Source organism: Megalops cyprinoides, chromosome 6 (assembly GCF_013368585.1).
Source record: "Megalops cyprinoides isolate fMegCyp1 chromosome 6, fMegCyp1.pri, whole genome shotgun sequence".
In the NCBI taxonomy this organism is placed as follows: Eukaryota; Metazoa; Chordata; class Actinopteri; order Elopiformes; family Megalopidae; genus Megalops; species Megalops cyprinoides.
In genome coordinates this window covers 31,495,925-31,522,236 of record NC_050588.1, presented here as the reverse complement: position 1 = coordinate 31,522,236, position 26,312 = coordinate 31,495,925, and the positions used below count along the sequence as shown (strand labels likewise).

The 26,312-nt window shown below is 43.4% G+C and overlaps 1 protein-coding gene across 1 annotated transcript; it reads right to left on the bottom strand.

Annotated features, from left to right (window-relative positions):
• Positions 1 to 812: 812 nt before the first annotated feature.
• Positions 813 to 26,100, bottom strand: shmt2 (serine hydroxymethyltransferase 2 (mitochondrial)). Its single transcript, XM_036532121.1, has 12 exons — positions 26,000 to 26,100; positions 12,132 to 12,329; positions 10,918 to 10,997; positions 9,440 to 9,640; positions 8,870 to 8,951; positions 7,814 to 7,936; positions 5,236 to 5,375; positions 4,720 to 4,882; positions 3,921 to 4,020; positions 3,488 to 3,643; positions 3,015 to 3,122; positions 813 to 2,580 (listed from the first exon to the last, which is right to left on the bottom strand). The coding sequence occupies exons 1-12, from the start codon at positions 26,030 to 26,032 to the stop codon at positions 2,453 to 2,455; spliced, it is 1,512 nt and encodes a 503-aa protein (XP_036388014.1). The 5' UTR covers positions 26,033 to 26,100; the 3' UTR covers positions 813 to 2,452.
• Between the last annotated feature and the right edge of the window lie 212 nt (positions 26,101 to 26,312).

Genomic DNA, 26,312 nt, shown 5'->3' with positions numbered 1-26,312 from the left:
GCACTCGATTAAAGCACTCAGCACACTGGCCCACTTTGGAGTCTCGATAGCGTAGCTGTCCATTCAGAAAAATCATGGCTAGACTGACGACAAAGCTAGGCCGATATACGCACAAATAGATTAAACAAGGACATTCAAAACATAGTGCCCGCAGGGAAGGCCGCTGAAACAGAACACAGCAAACAGTCACCAGAGACTTGGACAGGCATGAACACACTCGTCTCCAAAGGATCTGCACATCGGGCAGGAATATTTGCAAAGGATGAAGGCCCAAATCTCTGGAGAGAAGACCATGTGGGCGGTGGTTTCATGTTATGGATGCGGGTTCTCTCAAGACACACTACACACAAGGAGAGACATACAGTTGTCATAAACAGACCAACATGAATGTGTGTTGTATTAATGAAAGGACACAAATGGCATTTTACTCTAGTCCAAACAAAAGACGAACATTAAAGAGCAACAAACAGTACTTATGGTCAGTGTTGGGATTGTCACCGTTAGGGATTTGTGCTTTAACTAGATAAGCTGGCTTTGTGTTGTCTTTTAGGTGTCTGAACTACAGACCATGTTACATAACCATATTATTGCCACTGAAACTCTGCACTGCACTGCATTTGTAAAAGGCTAAGCAAGTCACCCTAGATAAGGCCTTCTCCCAAACACAGAATAAAAGGAAACAGTTCAGGACCACAGTTCTGCTAAAAACACATTCCATTCAAGGCATTAGGAGCCAATACAATACACAATCACCCAAATGAAACAATACTAAAGACAACAAACACTAAGCTCTTAAATTAAAGCATGTGTTTATTAGGATTAGGCTGCTGTTCAATTACACAAGGTTCGAACAGGAGGACCATTAAAAACATTTTATTTTGGAGAAAATTAGTAACTGTAGGCAGCATACCGTTTTCCTACCATTTTGAGAGGGAAGATTAAATGGTAGACTCAACTCTAACACAGAGCACTCTGACAGGAGTGTCACAGTAGGGCTAGGAGTACAAGAGACTCTTAAGCAGGTCCATGGAGTAAGTGAGCCGCTGACCACCTGTGAAGCACCCCATCGAAGCAGGCGACAGAGCCCCCCCACCCGAGACATCAGCGGCTGGGGAACTGTTATGGTCTGTGAGGAATGCTACGCTACATAGTGCAGGTATTTCCATGTGGGCCCGATCCCAACACTGTGCATTACAATACTGCCCTCTCCCTGTGCCTGTGCTAATACACCCAGTCAACTCCCCCAAGGAGGAAATCCCACAAGCTCACTGATGCAGTGTTAACACACCGGGATGCCCCCTTCCTCTTCCTCTTTCCCACACATATAGAAGTCAAATCTGCCAGCAAAAATATTTATTCAGACACCCTACAAAAATTATAAACTACAGAGTTTAATTCCTACTCTCCTTATATATAGACATGTTAACGTGCATTTCTCATCAAAGGTGGTCAATGTTAATTCAACAGAACAGACAAAAAAGATGAAGTTTACAAAGGCAAGAAGCACAAATTAAAAAAAAAAAAAAGGTCTCTGGTTAGATGCTGGAATACTGATAAAAAAGTTCTAAAGAATAACTAAAAAAAGACATGGTACTGATGTTTTGTAAACAGATGGCGAATGTCACCACTGTGAAATGGTACTGGATGAAGGCTTTTTTTTTTTTGCTGTCTGCACATTACTGTGATGTGCAGGTTTGCTGATACTCTTTGTTAAATGTATTGTGAAGCCCTTGCTAATGGCCTGCAGCAAGAGTGAGCTGGAGAGGGAGGTACACAATTTTGTGCTTCAGCAGGACAGGGTACAGGGTTCAGGGTCCACCCTGCAGCCCACTGTGCCCCACACTCTTAATCACGGATCAGTCACTTAACTGAGCCAATGGTATCAAACAGACCTGGTTTGGAGTTGCTAACATTGGAGAAACGAGAGAGCCACAGTTCATTAGGACACTAGCATCTCTTTAAATATATTACACTATATATCTCTTTACACTATTGGCCACTTTGAGGGACACAAACATTTTTATAACATGGTCGATCCCACTGTAATTCCCCCAAATTCACAACCAGGTGCAAACAGATTGTCGTTTATGAGGTTCAGGGTTACTCTGATACAAACAAATATTTTCACACTATAAATACCAATTTTCATTCTGGTTTCACTGATATTCCATGCTGATGTTTGCAGAAGAAATATAATTACATCTGTCAATTAGCATTTTGTAAACAGATGGCCAAAAGGCCGATATTCTGTAAATGAAGACAAAAAATCATGTGAATGATTTTTTTGATTTGTGATATTTCCTTCGAAGCTACAGCAAAGTCTTTGTGATGTTACTTGGCAGTGACATCCCACCTCTCCCTCTACCCAGCAACTCTTCCACGAGCACACCCAATGTCCCATTACCCAATGTCCGCCTCAGCCGCCCTCCAGCCTCTCTCTCTGTGGATAGATTTAGTGATCGTGGAATCCGGGCATGGGGAAGGGGCGTGCAAAGGCCTCCACGCGCTGCCGAAGGTCAGCAAGGCGGGCGACCGTCTCGGGGTCCTCCAGAAGGAACGCCTTGAATTCTGCGAGCTTGCCTTCAAGGAGGAGGAGAAAAGAGAGAAAGTCCCTTTTTAACAGGTGCAAGTCCTGTATTTTGGTACAAATTGTGTCCACATGTGCACTATCCAAGTCTACATACCCCTCTCACTTTACATTACATTACATCACATCAGTGGCATTCAGCAGAGCAATTTTACATTGGTTTTTTTTTATGTTACTCATTCACACAGCTGGATATTTACTGAGGCAATTCTGAGTTAAGTACCTTGCCCAAGGGTACAACAGCAGCGCCCCAGTGGGGAATTGAACCAGCAACCGTTCGGTTACAAGTCTTGCTCCTTACCACTATTCTACAATGCCGTCCCGTCACCTCTTTCCCAGCCACTACACCGACACAAACTCAAAGACGGCCGCATATGCCTCAGTCTGAGCTCCACTGTGGCCCCTCCGCCCTGATTCCTCCTCTTACCAGTTTTCTTCTTCACGTCCAAGGCAATCTTGAAGCCCTCATCCATGAACTCAACCACCTTCTCAAAGTCAGCCTCCTTGAAGTGCCTGGACGTCAGGGCAGGGGCTCCTGTGAGCCAGAGAAAGGAAGGATCAGGACAAGTACAGACAGCATTCCTCACATTCAAGGACTGCCTGTTTAAAATAGGCAGCCTGGGAGGAGGTAAGCCCAAGGAAAGTGTCTGACTGGAAGCACCAGGTATTTGTACAGCAGCCTTAAGGGACTTTTGCTTGGTGAGTGTTATCTGCCTCTAGCATTCTGTGGGGATTCACTTTTAAACACAGTAACGTTTTTGGAGAAAATGAGTGTAAATTCAAAATCCAAGTAGACACTTACCTAAATCACAACCGTAAACTGCACCACTGATATATTTCACAGAACAGCAAAAAAAACGATCTTAGCAATAACTGCTCAAATATGCCAGACTCATGTACCTAGCCTGAGGCCTCCAGGTGTGAGCGCACTCTTGTCCCCTGGACAGGTGTTCTTGTTGGCGGTGATGGACACCAGTTCCAGAACCCTCTCGGCCCTTGCTCCATCCATGCCCTGGGGCCGCAGGTCCACCAGAACCAGGTGGTTGTCCGTCCCACCTGAGTATACAAGCCGCTCAGTCTACTGGGTAAAACTCTCACACAAACACATCATGCAACTTGTAAATACATGCCCAAGTGCCTTGGCTCTGCAAACGGCACACTTTTGTTACACAAAAGTCAAGTCAAATCCATCCACATTGGGGGAAAAAAAGATTAAAACATTCCAAAGCATAAGCTGAGCCTACTCTTTCACATTCTCAAGCACTAGGACACTGGGTACATATTAGAGTGTAGACACATATCTACTCTTACGAAGAAGCAACAGCATACTCACCTGACACCAGAGTATATCCTCTGCTCAGCAGGGCATTTGCCATGGCCTTTGCGTTGCGCAACACCTGGGAAATGTACTCTCTGAACATTGGCGTTGTAGCCTGTGATGACAGTGCAAAAATAAAAACAGGACAAGAGAAGGACAGCAGTGGTCAGGACACTGAACTCAGGGTTGTCAAGAGCTTTTTTCTGATGGCTACAAAACAAAAGTGATCCATTAAGCGAACCCATTTTTACACTTGAGTAAAGCATCTGTAACTCTATCCAGGTGCTGCTCACCTCTGACATCACATCTCAGCCAGGCACTCCAAATAAATCACTGTTATTCAATCACTACTCAACCACTGCAATAAAAACCTGATGACATCCCCACTCATGCAAAACACATAATCAATCTATTTGTTGATACAGCAACAAACAAAAGTGTCAAAACCGCTCCCTTTCCAGAATGTAGTCATTGTTTTTTTTTCCTCAAGGGCAAAGGAAAATGTTCTGGCTACCAGCATAGTCCAATTCAGGGGCTAAGCCTCCAGTCCAGAGCGTATGGTGCTGTCACTGCTGTAGTGGAGGTTAATGCACTTTTTCATCTACCATTAGCCACAATAACAGAAGAGAAATTTGAGATTATCTCCCTCTAATATGAAAACTTCCAGAAGACTGACAGGCAGACAGATAAAAGTATACACACACCGATGTATACATTTCACATGACATAGACTATATATATATATATGTATGTGTATGTGCATGTGTACACACCCATCACTCTATAGTCGTGACAAAACAGAGCACTGACCAACCTGTCGGAGGGCAACAGCCACACCAGCAATGGCATGATTATGGGGGCCACCTTGCAAGGAGGGGAAAACTGAAAAATTGACTTTATCCTCCAGGTCATAGAGTATCTCACGCCCCTTCTTGTCCACCGATCTCACCCCCTTCCGGTAGAAAATCAGCCCGGCCCTGGAAAACAGATTCATTTCAGTCTCTTGTTCATGGCTGGGGATGCAGCATGGCATAGTGGGTAAGGAGCAGCAAAAGGTTGCTGGTTTGATTCCCCACCAGGGTACTGCTGTTGAACCCCTGGCAAGGAACTTAAACCACAACTGCCTCAGTAAATATCCAGGTGTATAAATGGATAAAACTGTAACTGTAACCGATGTAACTCTTGACAAGAACGTCTGCTAAATGACAATAATGTAATGTAATGTTTGAGCACAAGCTTGAGAATATGTGCACATAAATAAAAATTTTACACTAGAGTCTAAAAATTGAACTCTATCATTGTAAAAACAGCACCTCTTCCACACACATACCTGGACCCCCTGAGTGACTTGTGTGTAGTGGACGTGACCAGGTCTGCATGATCAAAGGGTGATGGAACTCCTTTGCCAGCCACCAGGCCGCTGATGTGAGCCATGTCAGCTAGCATGTAGGCATTCACCTCTTTACACAACTGTATAAGAGAAAGCAAGAGGGCAATTGAGGAGAAAGATCAGGAAGAATAAGGGGGACAGTAGGCTTATGTCAAAGGACAAATTCACTGACAAGCCAATGAAAGCCATTATTTCAGTGCACTCCACTTAATATAACCACATCCATCCAGGATGACACAATTCTTGTGAATAACTGATTCTTAATAAGGACTACAGTAACTTCATGTTTTCAATACTTATCTCTTATTTAATACAGACATATCCTTACCTTAAAAATTCCTCAAACATGGCACAAAACATTATTTGAATGTACAGCATTTTAATACAATTCTTCATTAATTAAAATATAAATAACAATATAGCTTGTTAATTATTTGAATGTCATCATGCAAATTGCTGGGGCTGTGTGAGCTACACTGCTGTGGCAGAGACCATGTCTTCAATTAAATTCAAATAAAATAATTATTTTGCTCATGGTCATTATTTTTTAGTGTCTCTGATAATTGCTGCTGTGGAGGCTACAAAGGTTTCTTGCAAGTTCACATTCCTTTTCGTGTTGCGACGCCTCTTCACGATATTCCCCCTGTCTGTTAGAATATCAGTGCGGTCTGTGGAATGCCCAATTTCCTTGATTGGTCTTAAGAATATGGTAAGCCTACAGAAGGCATCTTTCTTTTTTCTGCAATGTGCACTAGCATCCAGGCAGTTAGCTTAACTTTTTTTTCTCAAAATATTTTACATGCTAACTGCTTTAAGTATCCCCAGATAATAGATGCACTGCACGCAAATTTGAAGAGCATTTTTAATTTATTATGTGCCACTGCACTTGTTTGAGTATCATATTATATATTGTATTGTATTATATGTATATTATCTTATAAACAGATTGCTCGATTCTCATAAGAAGGGTTTCCAAAGAGTTTGTATTGGAATGGTTGTTCCAATACAATGGTTGCTGCATATGATGATCAAAGAAGTGTTTTTGATCATCATATGCAGCTGATTCTTATAACAGTACATCTAATAACTGGAGTGCACTGTACATAAGAAAAATAACATCACTGATTATTTAAAACATTCAACCACTGAACTGCTAGGAGGTCAGGAGTCCTCTGCCCTGGCCAAGGTGTGTTCCATATCATTTTGTTGCCTTCTCTACACATGTTCCCAAAATGCACTGAATGCATAAAAATGTGTTGCCTAGGTTGTGTCCAATATGTGTTTTGTTTATTCCAGTTATAAAGATACAGCCATAAACATCACTTCGCAATCAGATGAGAAATAAATGTTGCATGAGAACAATGATCCTTTCGGTCAATGAACTACCTATGGTGCAACTGTACAATGCAGATGTTGGAAAATATGTGCATGATCTCTGACAGTATTACTGGGACAGTTATTCTGTAGCTGATAGATTTCTAGGGTCAGGTTAGTTATGGACAAAAAACCTAAATAGATATTCTGAGCGATGCTGTACTGGCAAGACACAGCTGAAGTTTAGCTGAGCAAAGCCAACGGAAAATTAAAAAAAACAATAACATTAGTGACAGGAATATTCATGGGATGTTCCACTTCAGTTGTTGTTTTATTCTCTCACGCAGCCCCTATTGAAAATGCCACAAATAATAAATAATATAGTAATAATTTCTTTGCAAGTAATTATATATAATAATCCACTTGCAGAGGTCCAATTCATCAACATAATTATTATCACACTCTCTCCCTCTTATTAAATCTTACTAATCTGCTGTATATCAGAATGAGAATCAGGGGAGTAATGACTCCTTGATGAGAACAGGATACGTAGAATCTCACCCTACAGGAAAATAACTCCTCTTTGACAGGACAAATCAGTTAGAGATTGGGGGGAAAAAAGAGAACTCTCTAGCCCTGAATCCCTGGAATGGAGCCCATCTCTGGAAGCTGCCCTGAAAACACACAGCTCCTTCAAAGGGAGTTCCACGGGGGGGTAAGCGGGCCCACGGAGGGCAGATCCATCGATTCCACACGGTACAGCGTACACCTCATTCGCAATAAGAACCGCGCAAACAAAAGGTACTAAAGGTGACAGAAACGCAACCTTGTTGTGGTAAGATCCAGAAACTGTCTTGAGCAGCTTAAATACGAATACAGCCTCTACTGCTGGAAAAAGCAGAACTTACCGAGTTATTCAAATGACAGCAATGGGAGTCTTACTAGAAAGACTCTAACCAATTGTATAAGAGAGAGCAGATGACTGCTGTTTTGCAGAGACTAAGGTGGGGGACTTGTTCCTGTGTGTGTGTATGTGTGTGCGTGTACATACTTGCTTTTTTGTGAGGAAAAAACAGTAAATGTAATAGGAATGTAGGGTATGAGCAGAGAAAGAGAGCAAGTGCTTAAATGGAGGAGTGCAGGGTATGGGCAGGGAGACAGAATGTGGGCGTGTCCGGAATGACGCTCAGAGAGAGGGGAGCACCTTCTTGATGCGAGTGTAGTCAATGAGGCGGGCGTAGGCGCTGGTGCCTGCAATGATCAGCTTGGGGCGGAAGAGGCGGGCTGTCATCTCCATCTGGTCATAGTCAATGAGGCCTGTCTTGGGCTGGAACACAGAGAGGGAAAGAAACAGCTGTCAGAGACCCAAACTGAGCCTGTCACATACACAGAGAGAGAGAGAGAGAGAGAGAGAGAGAGAGAGAGAGAGAGAGAGAGAGAGAGAGAGAGAGAAGGTCTGTTAATAAACAGAGAGTGCACTGGAACGCCACCTTTCCTGTGTTGTTCTCCTGCAGTTAATGCTCACTGAGCTATGCATATTCAACTGTAACATCTGCTTGTATCTCCTGGGAGTGACTCCAATTTAGTTACACAAGTCAACTCGGCGAAATCAAAACTGTCTGCAGTCTGCGCTCTCAAAGACAAACCAGGTGATTCAGAAAACACAGACACCGTTCGACTACGACCACTTGGCTGGCCTTCTTGGCCTCTGGCGCCTCTAGCGGTAGGGAAGCCGCTCGCTAACTAAGTCACTCTGCGATTTGGCGAGCAAGGAAGGGACACCATCATATTCTAGAGCTGCTACCCCGCTTGCAGCAGAAAGTAAATAAATCTGAAACTTAATTTGCCAAAAAGCATGTCCAGGTTCCCTCCGCTCCCTCCATGCGCACGGTCACGTCACTAGAGAGGAAAGCTTTATTTAGACAAGCGAGTAATCTCCCATCTCCACAGTGCATCTCCAGATCCCCCCCTCACTCCATCAAAGTGCTCATTCTCGGGACAGAATGGTCGGGCCAGCCTGTCGATTTCCCATTATCTCTCCCGCTGTGGGGGACGGCCACCCCATCAATCACCGGCACCAGACAGCCGGACACAGAGGGGTCCAGGACAGAGAGCATTGATCACCAGAACACAGGAGTACAGGGCAACATTGATCACCAGAACTCGGACCAGCTGTAACAGGGCAGTGGCGGTCACTAGAAAGCAAACTGCTACTGGACTACAACAAGGCAGGAGAGCCGTGATAATAACCTGTACTCACATTCAACTTGTACGGCATGGACTCAAAGTAGATGGATGTTGCCGAGATCCGCTTCACATCGGACATGTAACCGTGGGTGAGACTGAAATGGCATAATATATGATAAGGCATTAAAAGAAAGCCACTCCAACATCCACACATATTGCATACATGAAGCAAAGAAAGGCTCATCATCTGTATTTTTTGTAGACTCTCCCAAATGCATCTTTATTTGTTATACACTGTACAAACCCATGTGCTTGATCATATCATATGAAATTTCAATTTTAAACTCTAAAGTGCACTGACAGAAACTCATTAATCTATATTTATAATCCTGTATTGAATCTGGTGGGCAGAAGGGTGGTGTAGTGGTTAAGAGCAGGATTGGTAATCAAAAGGTTGCTGGTTTGATTCCCCGCTGGGGTACTGCTGCTGTACCTTTGAGCAAGGAACTTAACCCACAACTGCCTTAGTAAATATATAGCTGTATGCACGGATAAAATGTAACCTATGCTTGTTGCTGTGGATAAGAGCATCTGCTAAATGCCAATAATGTAACGTAATGTCATCTGAATGCTGGGTACTGACTGGCCTCCATCGGGTAGGTCCAGGCCCATGATGCGGTCGTGAGGCTTCAGGACGGCAGTGTAAGCAGCGAAGTTGGCGGGGGAGCCCGAGTATGGCTGCACGTTCACCCCCCAGAGGGCGGGGTCCAGGTCGAACGCCTCCAGGGCCCTCTTCTGGCACAGAAGCTCGATCTGATCCACCACCTCAGCACCACCATAATACCTGAAAACGAGGCATGGGGTGGGTCAATGTCCTCAGGCACGGCCTCAGACTCCTGACCAAAAACATGGAGGTCAGGTTAAACCAAGGCAGAGCAGGTCTCTACAAAATGTAGCTGAAACCACAGAAAACGTGTCTGGAAACCCTATCATATCTTCTTGGAGAGAAATTGAAAAAAAATGATACATCATATTTCACAATGATACATCTCCGTGCTTTAGACTCAGCTTTATCACCATACAGTTTATTGCAAAACAACGATGTAACTGCAAAAATCTCTGAGGGAACACTTTAATATTGAAAATATTGCTTTGTCACACTGTTCAAGTCTTGATACGAGGTAAACTAAATCAAGTCCCCCCCCTCCCTCACTAAAATCAAAATATGTATATCTATATTTATTTATATTTATATTTATTCTGAGGGGCTGTGAGCATTCCCTCTGCCCTAAAGAGAGGAATTGCATGCCATTCCAGTCTCCAATCCTCCAAACACGAGGATTACACAGAATGGGACTAAAACCTACCTCTGGACTGTTTTGTTCATTTATTATTATTTTAATCTTTATCACAACACAACCAGAAAAATTACAGACATGTAGGAAAATAAAGCTAAGAAAATCACATGTAGGGCAGAGTGGGTGAGTTCTGACCACTGTTCATTTTCACCAGGAGAAATACCTTCACTGAATTCAGGTTGATGATAATATTTGTTAATAATACGGAGCAGAAGATGATACATGTATTTGGGCAATGTGGACTTGCTGGTGTGCTGGGCAAACGAACATGAATGTGCTTTTAATGGAATGCTAATAAATTCCTAACGCTTGTTAAATTCTGCATGTATCAGGTGAAGCACAAGAAACATTTCCACAATATGACAAAGTTGCAATTCTTCTCTATCCTATTGTCTGCAGAACAAAAAAAGGGGGGAAAAAAAAACAGTGACCATTAGACAGAATACAGTAAAAACCACCGCTGAAACGGAGGTAACTGTCAGGACGCACACTGGTTCTAATCCCTTGTACAGTAAATTAATAATGCCGAAGTTGTATGAAGCATTCCAGGGAACGCACAGAGGTAAGAGACGCAATGCCCACACAGCCAGATATGATGTAAGGTTTCCATCACATATACAGCAACAGAACCATCTTTCACAGGTGTACGCTTATGGTGAACACCGCACCGGTGTGCCCCTACTATAAACACTGTATGTGTCTGTATACAATATGCTGTACATGACAAGGTAGTGCACTGTGGTGCACATTTCCAAAGCCTTACCTCTTGCCAGGGTAGCCTTCTGAGTACTTATTGTTCAGACAGGAGCCTTGGGCCTCAAGAGCGGCTCGGCTACAGAAGTTCTGTCGTTTGGGGAAAACCAAACACACGGATCAACTGAGAGGACAGAGAGACGCATGCAGCAAAACCAGATGGCACCTAAATTAAGTGCAAGTCAAGTGACAGAAACTCCAACCTGCAGACCGCTGTCAGGGTAGTCCAGAGCCTCGGCTTTTATTGACTTTCCCCACCTTTCCTCACAAACAAATCTGCAATAAGCTTTTAGGCAACAGAAAAGCAAACAGCCTCACAAGTATTCCCATTTTATTTTGGATGCCAGCGTTTATGCAACACAGCTCTGTCCTATTCAAACAGAGAACGGCAGTGCAACAGTCTTAAGAGACAAATGGGAAATTAATCTCGCACTGGAGAAGAGAGACACCCCCAGCATGCCGCCCTGACATCCCCTCTCACCTTATCACAGCGCCCCCCCCCTCCCCGTGGCTCCTTGATGCTGACACCAACACACAGTTCCCCACAGGGGTATGCTAATATCCCCCTCACCACTGAGAGGAAATCAGGGGAGATAACAGCACAGGTAACAGCTTTCTCCTGCGTTGGTCTGTCACGCTGAGATCCGGGCCACATTAGAATTGGAAATGCAATCGCTGCAAGTTTAGTTCCTCCTCCCCCCTCACCCCCCTCAACCCCCAACAAGAGCATTCACACTTCAAGGGGCCTTCAAGTGCACGGTCAACTGAGCTGTAGACATGTATCTATAAAGATATAAGCTCTACCCCACACACAAGAGTGGCTGGGCTTTGCAGCGTGAGAGAGCTGTGATACTCTGGTCAACAGAGGGTGCAGGGCAACGGGGGGGGGGGGGGGGGGGGGGGGGGACGAGCGGGGAGGATGGAGGGATTCAGAGTGAAGAACACCGAATAATGAGCGCTGTCTCTACACAGACGAAGCTGTACACCACAACCTTCATTTCACTCTTCAGTCTTGATCCTGAACGTTTAAATTCCCCCTCTGTCAGTACAACACCTGCAGTAAGTTGGGGGAACTGAAATATGTTGCTGAAATATGTATCGAATTGGGTTTACAGATTCAAATCCCGGGCCTCGTACCCTTGGGCAAACTCACACTGAATTAGTGTGGATGGACGGATGACACGCATGCATTGTTCTCATTGTAAATGGGCCTCGCAGGCTTACTTCAGAGGCGATGAGCTCCAGGCCACGGCACTGCCTGTCCTTCTCCTTCTGCAGCAGGTCCCACATCTCGGGGTCGTCATTGGCTAGGCTGTCCTGCCCCGTCCACGGCCTCTCACATTCCTGCACCCGCGAGGCCGCCTGGGAGTGCTGTCCTCGCAGCCCCACGGCGATGGCCCTGGGGGCTCGGTGACACAGCGGCTGGGGGGGGGGAGAGAGAGAGAGAGAGAGAGAGAGAGAGAGAGAGAGAGAGAGAGAGAGAGAGAGAGAGCGCAAGAGAGAGGGGACACTGTCACTTTAAGCACGGTGTTGCAACACCCCCCCCCCCACAAAGGGTCTAACTGTCAAGCGACGGCATGGCACACACGCCCGTTCCACACCCTCCTCTCCCCCTATCGCTTCCACGATGCCTTATCGGGTCAAGCCACATGACAGTCCACTGATCGCTGCGCAACATCTCCTGGCTCCATTAGAGCAATGCCAATAAAGACACTGTTGAAGGACAGGGAAAGTCCAGCCAGGACTGTGTTTTCAGTGTGTTCTGCACTGTTCACCGAGAACAAAAACTGCTGAGCGAACCGTCTTTTTTTGTGAATATGGCGAATATGGCATATTCTTCCTGACCTTTTCTTGGCTCTTAATAAATTCCACAACTCGAGCAGTGTTCTGAGCAAGAATTGTGCAAATGCTGCGTCTTCAGAATTATAAGGATTGGAGAGAAATTCTGGCCATATAATATATTTCCCTCAGGGACTCAGAGCAGCAGCTGAGCTGCAAACGCTATTCTTCAAAATTTTGCCGTTGTGAAATTCTGAATGTGAGACAAATGCACTGAATACTGTGGTGGTAACAAATGCTTCACTCTGTCAATGTGCTCCGACTGTCAAAAAAAAAAAAATCATATAAACATCTGGAATTTATGAACTGCTGCTTATTATCTGTTCAGACGGGACCACAGTGACATTTACATTTGTGTCAGGTGTATTCATTTCCTTGGAATGGATCATGCAACACTGAAAAGAAGCCTGTATCAAACTGAACACAAGCAGCGATAATACTACAGCTCAATATCAAAAGAAAAGAGACATTAAACTGTAGAGAAGGAACTTGAGTACACATGGACAGAGACAGACTGGGCTCCGCCTTGCAGTTCAGAAGTCATGTATTCGTTTCTACACACAAGTCAAAGAAATAAAAGACGCAGCAAAAAGAGCGTACGCTTCAAAAATCCCCGTCCCTCTTTAGACAATGATCCCATCCACCTAAAACTCAAATCCCAGCCTCCTTCCCGTTTGTAGAGGTGACCTACATTTACACCGCAGCTACTCACAGCAGACACATCCGAGTGGTGAGGTACCACTGGTGGCCGGGTGAGTCATACTGATGCAGGTCCCACGCAAAGAGTGGGACGATGGTGAGAGGCAGCAGCAACAGCTGTACAAGGTGGGGGGGGGGCCCATCCATGCTCTCACTGGCCACATTCACACCTTAGTGGAGAGAACCATGACGCTCACGGGCTGTCCACAATGGTGTTCTGGTTTAATTACACACTTCGCAAGACCTTAAACCTGACATCAGCTGCTCCTAACTGCGCTCCAACATGCTGCTAAAAATAATGGAGTGGGTCTTAATGTTTGATAATCTGAGGGTTTTTTTTTCCCCAGCCAGCATTCATTTTAATTATCTGCCTGGGATTGTTGTTTGAAAACTAATGAAACACAGAAACCAAAGGAGAGAATGACTGCTCTATTGGCTGTGGTGACAGCAGAAATCTCTTCCTTCTACTAAAAAAAGATGAAAACAAAGATCCAAAGGCATAAAAACAAGCCTAAATCCCTTCTGTCTGTGTTTAGTTTCAACGTTTTCAAGTATGCTGCATGAGACCAGACCCCAACAACAGGGGGAGATGGTGAAACTGCATTTGGAATTACATTTCACGACCCATTACTTGCAACACAAGCTCCTCAGATTCTGAAGTCAATGTGACCAAAGGCACCTGCCCACAACATAGGCGTTACTGGTTGGGCATCTGCTGGAAATTCTGTGTTGGGGTTTTTTTTTCCCCCCTTTCTTCTTTTTTTACTAGTCTTCTCAAATGGTTAACTAATGCAAACTAATGCAGTCAAACCACACTCCCGCAGAGGCCTTGTACACCACATACTTCATCCTCAGCTTCTGAGTTCGCTAATATGTAATATAATTAGAAGCCAGCTGTTTGCGAGTTATCAATAATCAGTGTGGCTGTTCAATTATGCCTCTATCAGCAGAACTGCGGAGCGCTTTACAGCCCCAGTGTAGCAACGCAGGAGAACACATTCAGCACTTCTACTTATCTAATCAGGGCCACCCTGATGCTGCTCTCAGCTCCATCATGTGGGGGCACACAAAGTCCACACAGCTCTGGCTTTCCTTCCCTCCTCCCCGCTCTCCTGCCGCTCCTCTCTTCCCTGGCTTGAGGAAATGAATTTCGCAGAAGCCCCCCTCGACTTCAGACATCTTTCAGCTCCGCGCTGCCTTTGATTTTTTTTTTTTTATTTCTTATTTTTCCCAGCGTATGCACGGCCACTGTATTTCATTATATACCGCGCTGTAATCCCTGTGGATTTAGGCTTTTGACAGACACATTATGACTAAAATAACAACAAAGATCATTACCTTCCGTCTACCCCCTCCCCCTCGCCGCCTCGTCATCACTACTCTCAGCTACGCATGTGAAAATGTGATATATAACTTCATTTTAATAGCGTTATTAAAAACCAATTAGCGCATTGATGGGGAACAATTACAGATCCCTGAATGGGAATTTGGGTGTCTCCTCCTGTGTGACACTAAGCAATGAGTGCGCCTATGGGACTCTCCCTAGCCATTTCATCACACTGAAACACCATGCTAATGAGGCTCCAGGTTTGATACACTCACTAGTTCAAATGAAACAAAGGAAGCAACCCTATGAAAATCAGACTGTTCAGATTTAGATTCAGCTCCACCATGTTGGAGTAGTTAAAATGAACCCAGTCGTGTGATGTTCTGCATCACAGACACACTTCTATAAACCTGGTTTTCTTTATGGTTACAAGTCTTTTCTGATTAGAAATGATCACAAGTCAGATCTGCACAGGCCACCTGATACATCTTGTATCTTCCAACTGAACTGCTCAAGACCGAAACCAAAGCAGCTCTCTTCAGCAGAACCTAGATGCACTGTTCCAATGCACAGGCAGATAGAGGGCCCAGATGTACAGGAAGTCACCAAATCAACCCACAGGTCAGGTAGGTAATGTTTCACAAAAACAGAATATAACAGATTAAATTCATTTACAGCAGTTCCCTGCATCCAGACATTGTTTTATTACATTTTACCCAGTGTATTCCTCAGTTCTTCACTTCTCAAGGGCAGATACATAGGAGATAATGAAAAACGATCACCAATTTAAAACAAATCCCTTTTGAGTTTTGAATTAAAAATATCAAGTCAACTATAAAAGCTCCTCTATCAATTCAAAGGTTTGTCTATTGGGTAGCTTATTAGCACACTGTGTTGGGAGACTTCTTCAAAGCAAGTAGCGTATGAGGAAAATGAACACCATAAGTATTGGTCCACTCTGGTTATTCAAATATTTGTGTCTGACAACAGGGGCCTCAGGACTCAACAAAAAAAGTGCTTTAACTGACCTATTAGTAAGGAACCAATCAAGATACACACTACATGAAACAATCTCACACTAAGTGCCCATCTGTATAATCTCAATCACACAATCATGGAAGTATAACATGGTCAGCTGTGTAGAGTTACTACAATAATGTCAGCTTACACCTCTCCGTTTGTGTCTGATGACAAATGTAAGACTAACTTGGATCCAGGTGTAGAGGAACCACAAGTGTCTTTAGCACACAATACAAACATTTGATCTAATAAAACATCTAAGGCCACACATGGCAAACACAGATTACTTGTATTCACAGGGGCGTGTATGACAGCACAGTAAAAACACAAAGGCAGAAGACACCAACAGAAGTTGGGAAAAGCTTGTTGTCTAGTTCTGGATGTTATATATTTCTCCTGCAGTTTGCTGTGAGCACACGTCCCTCCCACTGTTATATGGAGATCAGCGGCCCCTTCCGTTACCCTCAACTGTGGCTCGCGGTCAAAGGTTGGGAGCCTGGGGAGGGGGTTGGCACATTAATGGGCTAGCCTGAGGCCCAGCTCCACCGCCCTGCTGTCAGGCAGAGAGCCGGTCCCAGCGAGACTCGGCCAGAAGAGACAGGTCCACATGCCCGCGAAAAGACGTTTCGTGCAACGGAATCACACGGGTCATTAAACAGTGACGGGAACTGTCCTTTGCTGTCTCCGCTTGCTGTGGGGACACCAGGGCTGACATGCGACACGAAGCAGCCGAACAGGAGCCCGGTGTCTTGAGCGGAGGAAGTTTCCTCTCCTTCCTTTACTCTCTGCCTACAGCGCTGGCCTGCGCTAGCTGGTCTTCATGACTCCTCAGACCCACAAGGATTTAAAGGACTCTTGGGACGGTTTGGGTCAAAGACCAGTGACACTGAACATATACATGTTGACAGCCTTGTTTCCAGACTTTATTAGCAGCTTAAACCTTTGGGTTTATGTCAGCTACAGCACTGGCCACTGGGGACACAGTACACCACACAAAACAAGCAAACTGAGACAGTCTTTTGTCTCAATTTTTCTGTTCGACTTAGGAAAAAAAACTGTACGTTTCACAGAGTGGTTTGGATATTATATCAAAGGAAGCAAACCACCAGAACACAAAGAGCAGCAAAACAGGTCTATATTATTTTAACTTACAAAGATGAGGTTTTTTTTTTGCATATATAAATGAATGGCATAGCTTGGCTGTATGGGAGGTAAAACAAATGCTCATTTGTAGCTTTGGAGCATGAACTACAATAACCACACACCTTCAGGAACAGAGGCCATTTTTCCCCATGAGCGCTTCAGCTGCTATAACATTAGCGGGCTGCGTAATGTGTTTTCGTGTCATTATGTTTCATAAAGCCAAAGGCCATCTACTGTAATTTCATTACGCAACGAATTTATTAAAGGAAATCAAAGTTCCACTGACAAGTAAAAATAGCAGGCACCACACAGCTCTCACCTTTTAAACACACGGTTGGCACTGAGGGCAGACTGAAAATTCAGAACTGCGCCCGCTGCAGCGCTTGGGAACGCTCGTTGGATCCTGTAGGTAAGAGGCATGACCTTGGGCGGCCGCCGATTCGGACGTGTTACACTTGGATTCAGTTTGATTCTGGTTTAATTATTTGGACCCATAAGGGCCTCCGCTCTCTGGGATCTCCCATCACAGTGAGGCCCACGCCTGATCAGCACAGCACTGGCACTGCAGCTTGTTTATCTGTCACTCATTTTTTTCAGCATCGCCATCTGGCTGAGTCAGGGATGGGCAGCGATAGACCTCATGGGCTGCTGAGCTCTGGAAGCTTCTAAGCGCCTTCATAAAATAATGCATGGACTGCATGATTATAAGATACTCTGATACAAATTAGTCCCCGAGTATTCATGAGCTGAACCCAAAAAAAAAAAAAATCAGTGGTCATAAAAGACTGGAACTTGGTACCCTTGCTTTTCAGAGTGCTGTATTTAAAGCCAAGCAAAATGTCCACAGCTGAAAATTTGTCATAAATACTTTTCCTGGCTGTTTCAAATACTTCATACGACTGTTTTTTCCATGTATCATTCATAAATCAGGAAATATTACTGAAGGCAGAGACAGCACATTTTATAATGTGTATGTGACATATTCAAGGCCAACCCAAGGACAGGTCACCCATGCAAACATGACTGATGGCAGCCATCAAGCCTTAAAGAAACAAAACTGTCAATTTTCCTACGTATGACTTAGCCAGCTAACATTTGTCTTTTTTACTGCAAACATATCTGTCAAGCTCAGTGACATTTTAAATTAGTCCTTAACAGTAAACACCAAAAATAATATGCAATCAAGATTGGTTGGCAGTAGAACTAATGTTTCATATGGAGTTAAAACAAACAAAAACACCATATTTCTATCACAAACTACACTGACTCTCTAAAATGTCTGAATTTAACTTGCAATTATCTTTTAATATCCCACATATGGCGAATTACTACATTGCTGTTAGCTACCTATTAGTGGCCAGATTAAAATGGTAGATTTCAGTGCCTGCATCTTCTGCTACTTGCACATCTGTCACACATTACATGACACGTAACAACCAGCATCATGGAAGTTAAATCAAAGTAGTTGCCATTCATTCCATTATTAAGGCTGTTGTATTCTGTAAATCAGTGTGTACACAGTAAGCTCCACTCTGAGGACTAGAACGTTGCTACCGGTGTTTTGTTGAACATCTGACATATTATGACATCTTGTCTTCACGTCTTCAGTGAAAGTCTGGTGTGAAAGACCGGTTTTCACACACAAGTCAAAGTCTCTAAGCAAAACTTTCTCTTGAAACTTAACTCATTAAGCAGCATTTGAACAAATATGGCTACCTTTATGGTGATTTTAAGACATTTTATTATTTATATACATATTAAAAAAAAAAAAATACATTTAGTGAAGTTTTCTGATATTAGAATAATTTTTAGAACAGCATTTATAACAGGCATGAGGTTACTTAAATTTTTATTATTGTGCAATTAAGATCTAGTGTGTTATAGTCAGGGAGCCTATCAGAATAGCTGCAGACTATATCGATGCACCGTTTTGTCAAATTTGGGTGGCATCCCGTGTCCGGCTACAACAAGGAAAGGGGGGGAAAAAAAGGCAAAGGCATTTTGTTTTTACCTTATTATTTTTGTTATTTTCACCCGTTTCGGAAGAGAAGTCAATTTTACAGATGACTGCTGTCCATCAGCCCTTTGTGCAACAACAATCAGCCTTGTAACACAGAGGAGAAGGAAGAGAGGAGGAGGGAAGGGGCAGGAGAGAAGTGTCAACAGAGCAGGGATATCACTCAGACTGACACGCGCTCCCTCTCGCCCTGTCACTGACTAATAGGAGAGAGGCCGTTACAAATTGGCCTCTGCTTCCCAGCCGGGGCGACAGGACACTGAGAAATCTCGCCGGGGGGAAAAGCGGGGTGGGGAGGTGCGCTTTGGGCTCGGGCGCATTTTACGCTACGGGCGCGTAATGGAACAATCGGTCTTGGGATAAGGCTATTTTTAAGCGAGCGTCGAGACGTTAGAGTAATCCCCTCAAAAGTTTCACTTCTGAGTCTTCTATCAGTATGCAAATCTCTTGAATGAACAATCCAAGCTCTTGGTTTATGGATTTTTTTTTCTTTTACCTGCCAGTAGACATTCAGAGTTGGAGAGCTGAAGAGTAGCAGTAATAATAACAACACATATCATTGTTACTGTAATACACAGGCCAACGCTCAATAATAATAAGCCTAATTGATTATAGTGTAGATTAAGCACATTTGCATCCCTGGTTAAATATTCTCATCTTGATTGTTTTTAATTTTTAAAAATGTTGATCCATTTTTAATTTGATGCTAGAGCAGTTATGCTGCCTGCTATTTTTAACATTGAATTCATGCCAATGTGACTTTGGATGCTAAATATTTTTCTATTGCTTTCGCAAGAGAGGGACTCTGGGACAGCATCCCTCAGTTAATACAGAAATAAATAAATCAAGTAAAAATGTTTTCATGTGAATAATTCAAAATTCGCTTGAGCGCTGCGGTATTTAAAAATCATAAAAATAACAACACTCAGTAAGTGAAACCATAGTGCAAAGCAAAAATAAACAAGTGAACAAACCAAAACACACTTTCACTGTTGCAAAACAGCAGAACGGCCTCGAACAAAGAACAGGGCTCTGTGGAAAATGTGCTGAAACCCACACGCAGAACTGAATCTCTCCTTTCCTGTGAATGATAGTGGCACAGCGAAGTCCCTCTGTATAACACATCCGATTTTGTGTCTGCCGGTTTCTTCTGATGACGTGTAAACTACTCTGTGTCGCATCAATCTCACAGAAAACTGGTGAAAAACCGTTAAAGGTTAGATATTTTGACTATATATTAATGTACGAGCTGTATACTTTTTTTTTGCACAGTCAAGCCAGGACAGCTGGAGGTGTACTGTTCTGGTCAGGTTTCTTCTGCCAGAGTTTGCTCAAATTTGGTACACCAATTTGGTACAGTCAGGTTCACGATGAGCAGAAAGTGCTTTACATCCATGGCCATGTTCTACATGGCCTCCAGAGTCTTTCATAGACATAATGTTTTACAGCATGCACCTGCTCATCTCACATTCAGCTTATTGATCAGGTGTTTCAAAGCACAAACAACTTCTCTGCACTGACAAGTAACACAAGCCACAGCAAAAGGAGAAAACATTCTTTAAACCAGGAAAATCATTCAATCGTTTTAACCAATAATACTATAAAGGGGAAGGTGCACAAGTTGATTAACAATCTGATTATCTATACTACACAGAAAGCAGAACATAAAAAGTGTAATTTTGCATTTACTACAGAAAGTGCATCACTGTACTCTACACTTGTGCAGTAGTGGTACAGCAAAATGAATAATCCTCAAATACACTCACATGCAGCCAATTGCTACTTTCCACCTTGAAAGGCCATGCTACATGCTACAGTGAAGTGGGTGCTAATTGGAGGATAGGTTCATCTACACCGGCATCTCCCAGGCAACTCGTAAGCACCCAATGAATCAGAGCCCTGAGGGTGGAGTAACCATGGTCAACCTACCCACATCTATCCTTGGCAGAACGAAGCCAATTTGTTCTGCCTCTGTGGGCTCAGTCATCAACAGCAGATGACAAGGACAGCCGTGTTTTATATGTCTAATTTGCTGGTGTGCTTAATTTGGAACTAAACCGTTTCGCAATTGTTAAGAACTACAATTTTAATTTGTACTCCCATTAGACACCCCATGGGAGCACAGTCCTCAGAACTTCAGAATTCTGCTACTGAACAGAAAACAAATCAAGTGTCTTCCAGTACCACCTGGGTTTCAGAAACCAGCAAACTGGCGTGCAGTACTTCACGAACTCAGCATAGTGATGCACTTACTTGGAAGTCGCTCTGGGTAAGAGCATCTGGTAAATGATGTAATGTAATGTAATGTACTTCCATGGGTTCTGATTACACCCCACAGATTAAAGGGGCTAAATGAAAATTACTAGTACAACACCACAGAAGCCTTCTTTCCTTTTGCTTAACCTTTCAAATTATTCAACATGGAGCAAAGAGACAACTCATTACAGGTAAAACATTCACCCATGTGTTGTATTCAAACTTGTCACACAGGGCGAGATGTCCCCTGATAGAAAGTTTGTCAGCCCTGTGCTAGCATATTTACCCACAATTGATGGCCTTTTTGGGAAAAGAAATAAAAATTCATCTGGCCTGTCCAAATGACAGATGATGCATCTCAGACTAATTCATTATTACAACAAAAAAATAAAGCTCAAACAAAAAATCTTATGATTCAGCTGAAGCTTTGTAATATTAGCATATCCTATGTTTCCAGCCAACCTCGCTTGTTACACTTCCTCCTCCAATAATCTAGTCAGCATTTCTCCCTCAACCTCCCTTCCTCTGTGACCCAGCCACGCCCGACATGCTATTCTCTCTTTCTTGTAAATGGGCAACTTCAGTGAAGTCCCAAAGTAAAATGTGTTGCAAATACTTGTACAATTACAGTACCAAAAGAAAAAAAAGCAGCTGCTTAAATGTCTCGATAATTAAATGCCTACCGGTTTTTTTTAAGAGAGCCCTGGAGGAAATATGGAGAGATGCAGAACTGCGTGGATGAATTTTGACTATATACAGTATATATTTCACCACCTACACGCCTCTTAATGGCTGGCTACTATATCCTGCACTCTAGTTATATTTATCATGAATTACACAAGTGTAACCTCGTTTGTGAACACAATACATAATGTCCTTTAAGCCTGGTGTGTAAAAAAAGAAAAACGTACAAAGATACAGCTAGGTCAGCAGTCCAGCGTCTAATAATGGAGGTCAACACACTCATTGGTTACATAAAAATCAAACCCCAATCAGCTACCTCAGATATGAGTTTTTAACCCCAACTGATTATCAGGGAAATGTTCTAGATTTTGCTAGAGTAGCTGTTTGAAAACTGTAAAAACAGCAGATTTCCCATATTTCCTTACACAGTTTTAACTCAAGCTGCACTGCAATGCATTTCAAACTACAGTCTTCCTCACACTGAGCTGTGCCTTGCTTGCTGTAGCTTCTTGAGTGTACCTGTGTGAGTCATATCAGTATAGAGAGCATTCATACAAGCCATTTTACTGTTTGCGCTGTGATCCTCACTTTAGAAGTCCTTATTGGTTACTGTAGCCCGGTGTCACACTTCATGAATGGAAATCTCATTCTAACACAGACACTGCTGTCTGTTCTTGTGAACTTCTGCCACGTTTTGACCACCCCGGGGATTCTCCCCCTCTCTTCCTTTGACTATTTGTGTCAAAAGAAGCTGTTAGCAGGTGGTTTTGTCCCTGCCTTGCTGGCCCAGTCCTCCCCCGCCGCCCAAAGGCGGCAGGAGAGAGAATGGGGGTGTGGAATCAGGCTCCTAATCTCATTGGCCGAGCGTAAGGCTGAGCTTTGGCACTACAAGAAGCACATTAAGCAAATGAAAACAGGCAAACTGTGCAGTCACCATGCAAAAAAAAAAAAAAAAAGTGCAGAGATAAGGAAGGTGAATGGTAGCATGGGCCATGGGACAGCACAGACGGACCCGTCCAGATCCTGTTCAGACTGGATGGGCCGCTATGTGCAACCTAGCTGTCTGGCAGAACACCTCCTGCTTTCTCTTCACCGAATTGTATTCGTCAGTGGCTATTTATTGCCTCTGCGTTTGAGAAGAGTAACTTTCCCTTGAGGATGATTCAGACTATGTGGACCAGAGATGTAGTTTCGCCACGCCCCGTGTTCGAGTAGAAACAGATGCAAATTCCTCAGCAGGTCTAGAACTTTGCCTCAATTCAGTACTCTGACTTTAAAAGCTCCAAGGTAGTGTAGGGCACCACCTGACTGGAGAGCAGGGAGCCTTTGAAGAGTGCAAGGATGGTTAATCTCTCAAACACAAGTCATGTGTTTTACAGTTGCATTTTGGGCCACACAGAACTGATTAACAGAATGCCACATGGAAGCATGTGAGTAAACTGCATTTTCTAATTAGGTACGGCAGAGAAGACTGCAACTTAATGACTTAATGGATGAATTCCAGGTATGATCCCCGTTTGTTTGAAAGGCATTTTACACACCTGAATTTCAACAACAGGAGTCAAAGTGTCAGTGGTCTGACATAATTTGAGCCATTCAGTGCTGCCCAATGGTCAGTGGTGCTGCCCTACAAGGTTACAGTTTACTCTGTGTAACTCCAGGAAACATAAAATCATCAACTCTTATCAAGCCGCCCCGTTCTTTTCAATCACTTAGTGCATTTCCATTGTTTACTGCGGCAGTGATTAGGGCCTAGCTCCAACCATAGAATATGGCGTTAGTTCACTTGGCAATACCAGTTCATTTGTGCATTTAAAATATAGGAGAACAGCATCTTTCAACAAGTGTGACAAGAAATAAAGATAAGACTCAAATATGTAACGGATGTTGGTATATTCTCTGTAATGGCACCGTTTTGATGATTTCAATTCAACTGTATGGCCAGATGTCATCAGCCACCATGGGTGAAAGGAGCAAAAGGAGGTCACCAATGCCTCATGTAGATGTCTGTAGAGCCATTTACTCCCGGTCGTACCCTACATTCAGCAAGCACTGCTCTGCTGGTTATCCCCCATAACTGCGTAAAAACAGGAAGAAGAATCATCTTAAGCTGGTATGAACCTCAGCTTTGGAACTCCCTGAATCCCAACAGTCTCATTTGCATCAGGACTTAATACGTACTTATACTGATGTGCCATTTCCTCTCAGCTGGACTTGTAGCTGATGATAATTTTCATTCATTACTGTATGGTATCCTGGGATGTTCAGACAGGGGGCTGCATATAAAATCATATTACAGTGTATGTCTCATAGATGAGGAAAGTGGATTATGTAAATCTCATTGTTTTATTCAGTAACATGTAGAATTTTAGCAATCCTACCTCCTCCAAGATACTGTGCACCCTCGTGTTAACCTGGGTGGCCTGCACTGCTTGCAGTCCCAGCTGGTTATTTTTATAACACCAAAGAGCATTGTGAAATTTTATTTGCGAGTCAAACCATCCCGGAAAGGAGTCTGGCTGTGCTATTATGCATGTCAAATTGCTTTGTACTTGAACTTTGGATTTTAAACTTTGGAGCGTACCCCCTATCTACCAGCTCTCACCCTGCCATGTCTGCAAAATAAATAAAACTACACATATTAAAAAGCAAGTGCCGTTTAGGCCATATTAAAGCTGGGTTCAACACTCCTGGACCTGAACCCGTTTGGTTTGGAACTTTGCTATGCACGCCAAACCATTCTATTCATGGCTTCACATAGTTTCCACGTCGACACACACGAGCTCGGTTCAGCCTAGAAACACCCTGGTTTCTGCAGGATGAACGCAATTATCCTACAACAAACAATGCATACAGCTATTATGCATTTGAAAATAAGAAACTAAGAAAAAAAAAGAAAAAAAAAACCAGTAGCCCGCTATAGTATGGGCATCTTTTAGGCACTGCGATGTATTTATTTATGTCTTCAGTGGACTAATTACACTTTGGGCTTTTATTATGTTTTTGAATAGTTTAAAATCATAAATCATAAATAAATCAGTTAGCAAACATTTAAATGGATTCAGCGTAAAACCGCAACTAGGCATCTGTATTTTTGCACTGGAAAACTGAATGCACCTACATAGCTGTCCATGTCCTCCCGTGACTCCGCCAGCTCAACACACATGATGAAACAGACCTAACGCAGTTGCATCATCTGAACGCTTGTTTCACCAGCTAGCTATTGCAGCTAGTGTGTTAAACGGCTACACCTACACTTGGTGGCAAGATATCACGCTTTTGAATATATTTTTGTAAATATGTTGGTCTCAATTCTCTTTGCGCCTCGGATTAATATCTCCTGCTCCGGATGGTTTAATGATTGCAGGTAGCTTGCTCAGGAAGCACAGCGTGCATGACTCAAATTTAAACTTGAAGTTTGCTACAGTAGCCGACAGTAAGTACAGTAGTGCCTTTCCAGCTTGTTAACGTTGCTTTATTAAACAGACTCCACGATGTAATTCTAAGGTAACACAGAATAAAGGTGGTGAATGCATAGGACCCTTTCTACCAAGTTACGTGCCAACTGAAAAGTTACTGATTGTGCCACGTCCGTGACAGGCGAATACTGCTGTCCCAGGCCAAAGCAGCAGCTTAGCCGACCACGTTCCGAGCATGAGCTGACTGACTCGTGCAAATCGTGTCGAAAATCATGGCAGTTAACTAGCTAGATCGGATATTTTAATACCTACCAAGCTAAGTACAAGGAAAAAGGAGACAAAGCCACGTTTTCAGTAACAGGTCTGAGTTAATTACAGTAGCTAAAGACCCCCGTCTCGCTAGCTTTCTAGCTAAAAGCTGTCGCGGTCAACAGTAAGCAACCCCATTCGTGACAGACAGGGAAGAATCGTAACTAATCAGTACTCCGTTTTGGTTAATATACCCACTATTCAACACACTTTTCTTCCTAGCCCAGTGAAAAATCCGCTTATTGCTTAGCATAGACAGCTAGCTAAATAGTTCACTGATTCTGTCTTCGTATTTAGCTAGTCTAGCGGTAGCTACTGCACATAATAACAATGCTACGTATTCAGACACCAAGACAAAAACTTATATCCTGCTACTCACACGTGCAAGCTGCCTTAATGTCAGTGACAACATGTCTTCAAGAGACCAGAGACGCGTCGATGCAGAAGTGTCCCACGCTGTTTCTCCAACCTTTAAATAAGGAAGACGGTTTCGACTGAAGCGGTCGGCGCATGCGTGCACCCTGTCTCTGGTCAAGTCGATACAGGGAGTTGTAGTTTTATTTAGGGTGGTTTTAGGTAACGATTAGATAATAGTAAAATATGAATAACTGTACCTATGAATTTCTGTTTTATTTAACTAAACTTTATTTTGCACTAAAATGCGTGAATGTGTAGTTGATGATGAAATCTAT

Excerpts from the sequence above, each read along its gene's own strand:
- shmt2 (XM_036532121.1), bottom strand. The coding sequence starts at position 26,032 with ATGTTGTCACTGACATTAAGGCAGCTTGCACGT. Across the intron at positions 8,952-9,439 it reads GACCTACCCGATGGAGGCCA|TCTCACCCACGGTTACATGT; the intron begins GTCAGTACCCAG and ends ATGCCATTTCAG. Across the intron at positions 2,581-3,014 it reads GGACGTGAAGAAGAAAACTG|GCAAGCTCGCAGAATTCAAG; the intron begins GTAAGAGGAGGA and ends TCCTCCTTGAAG.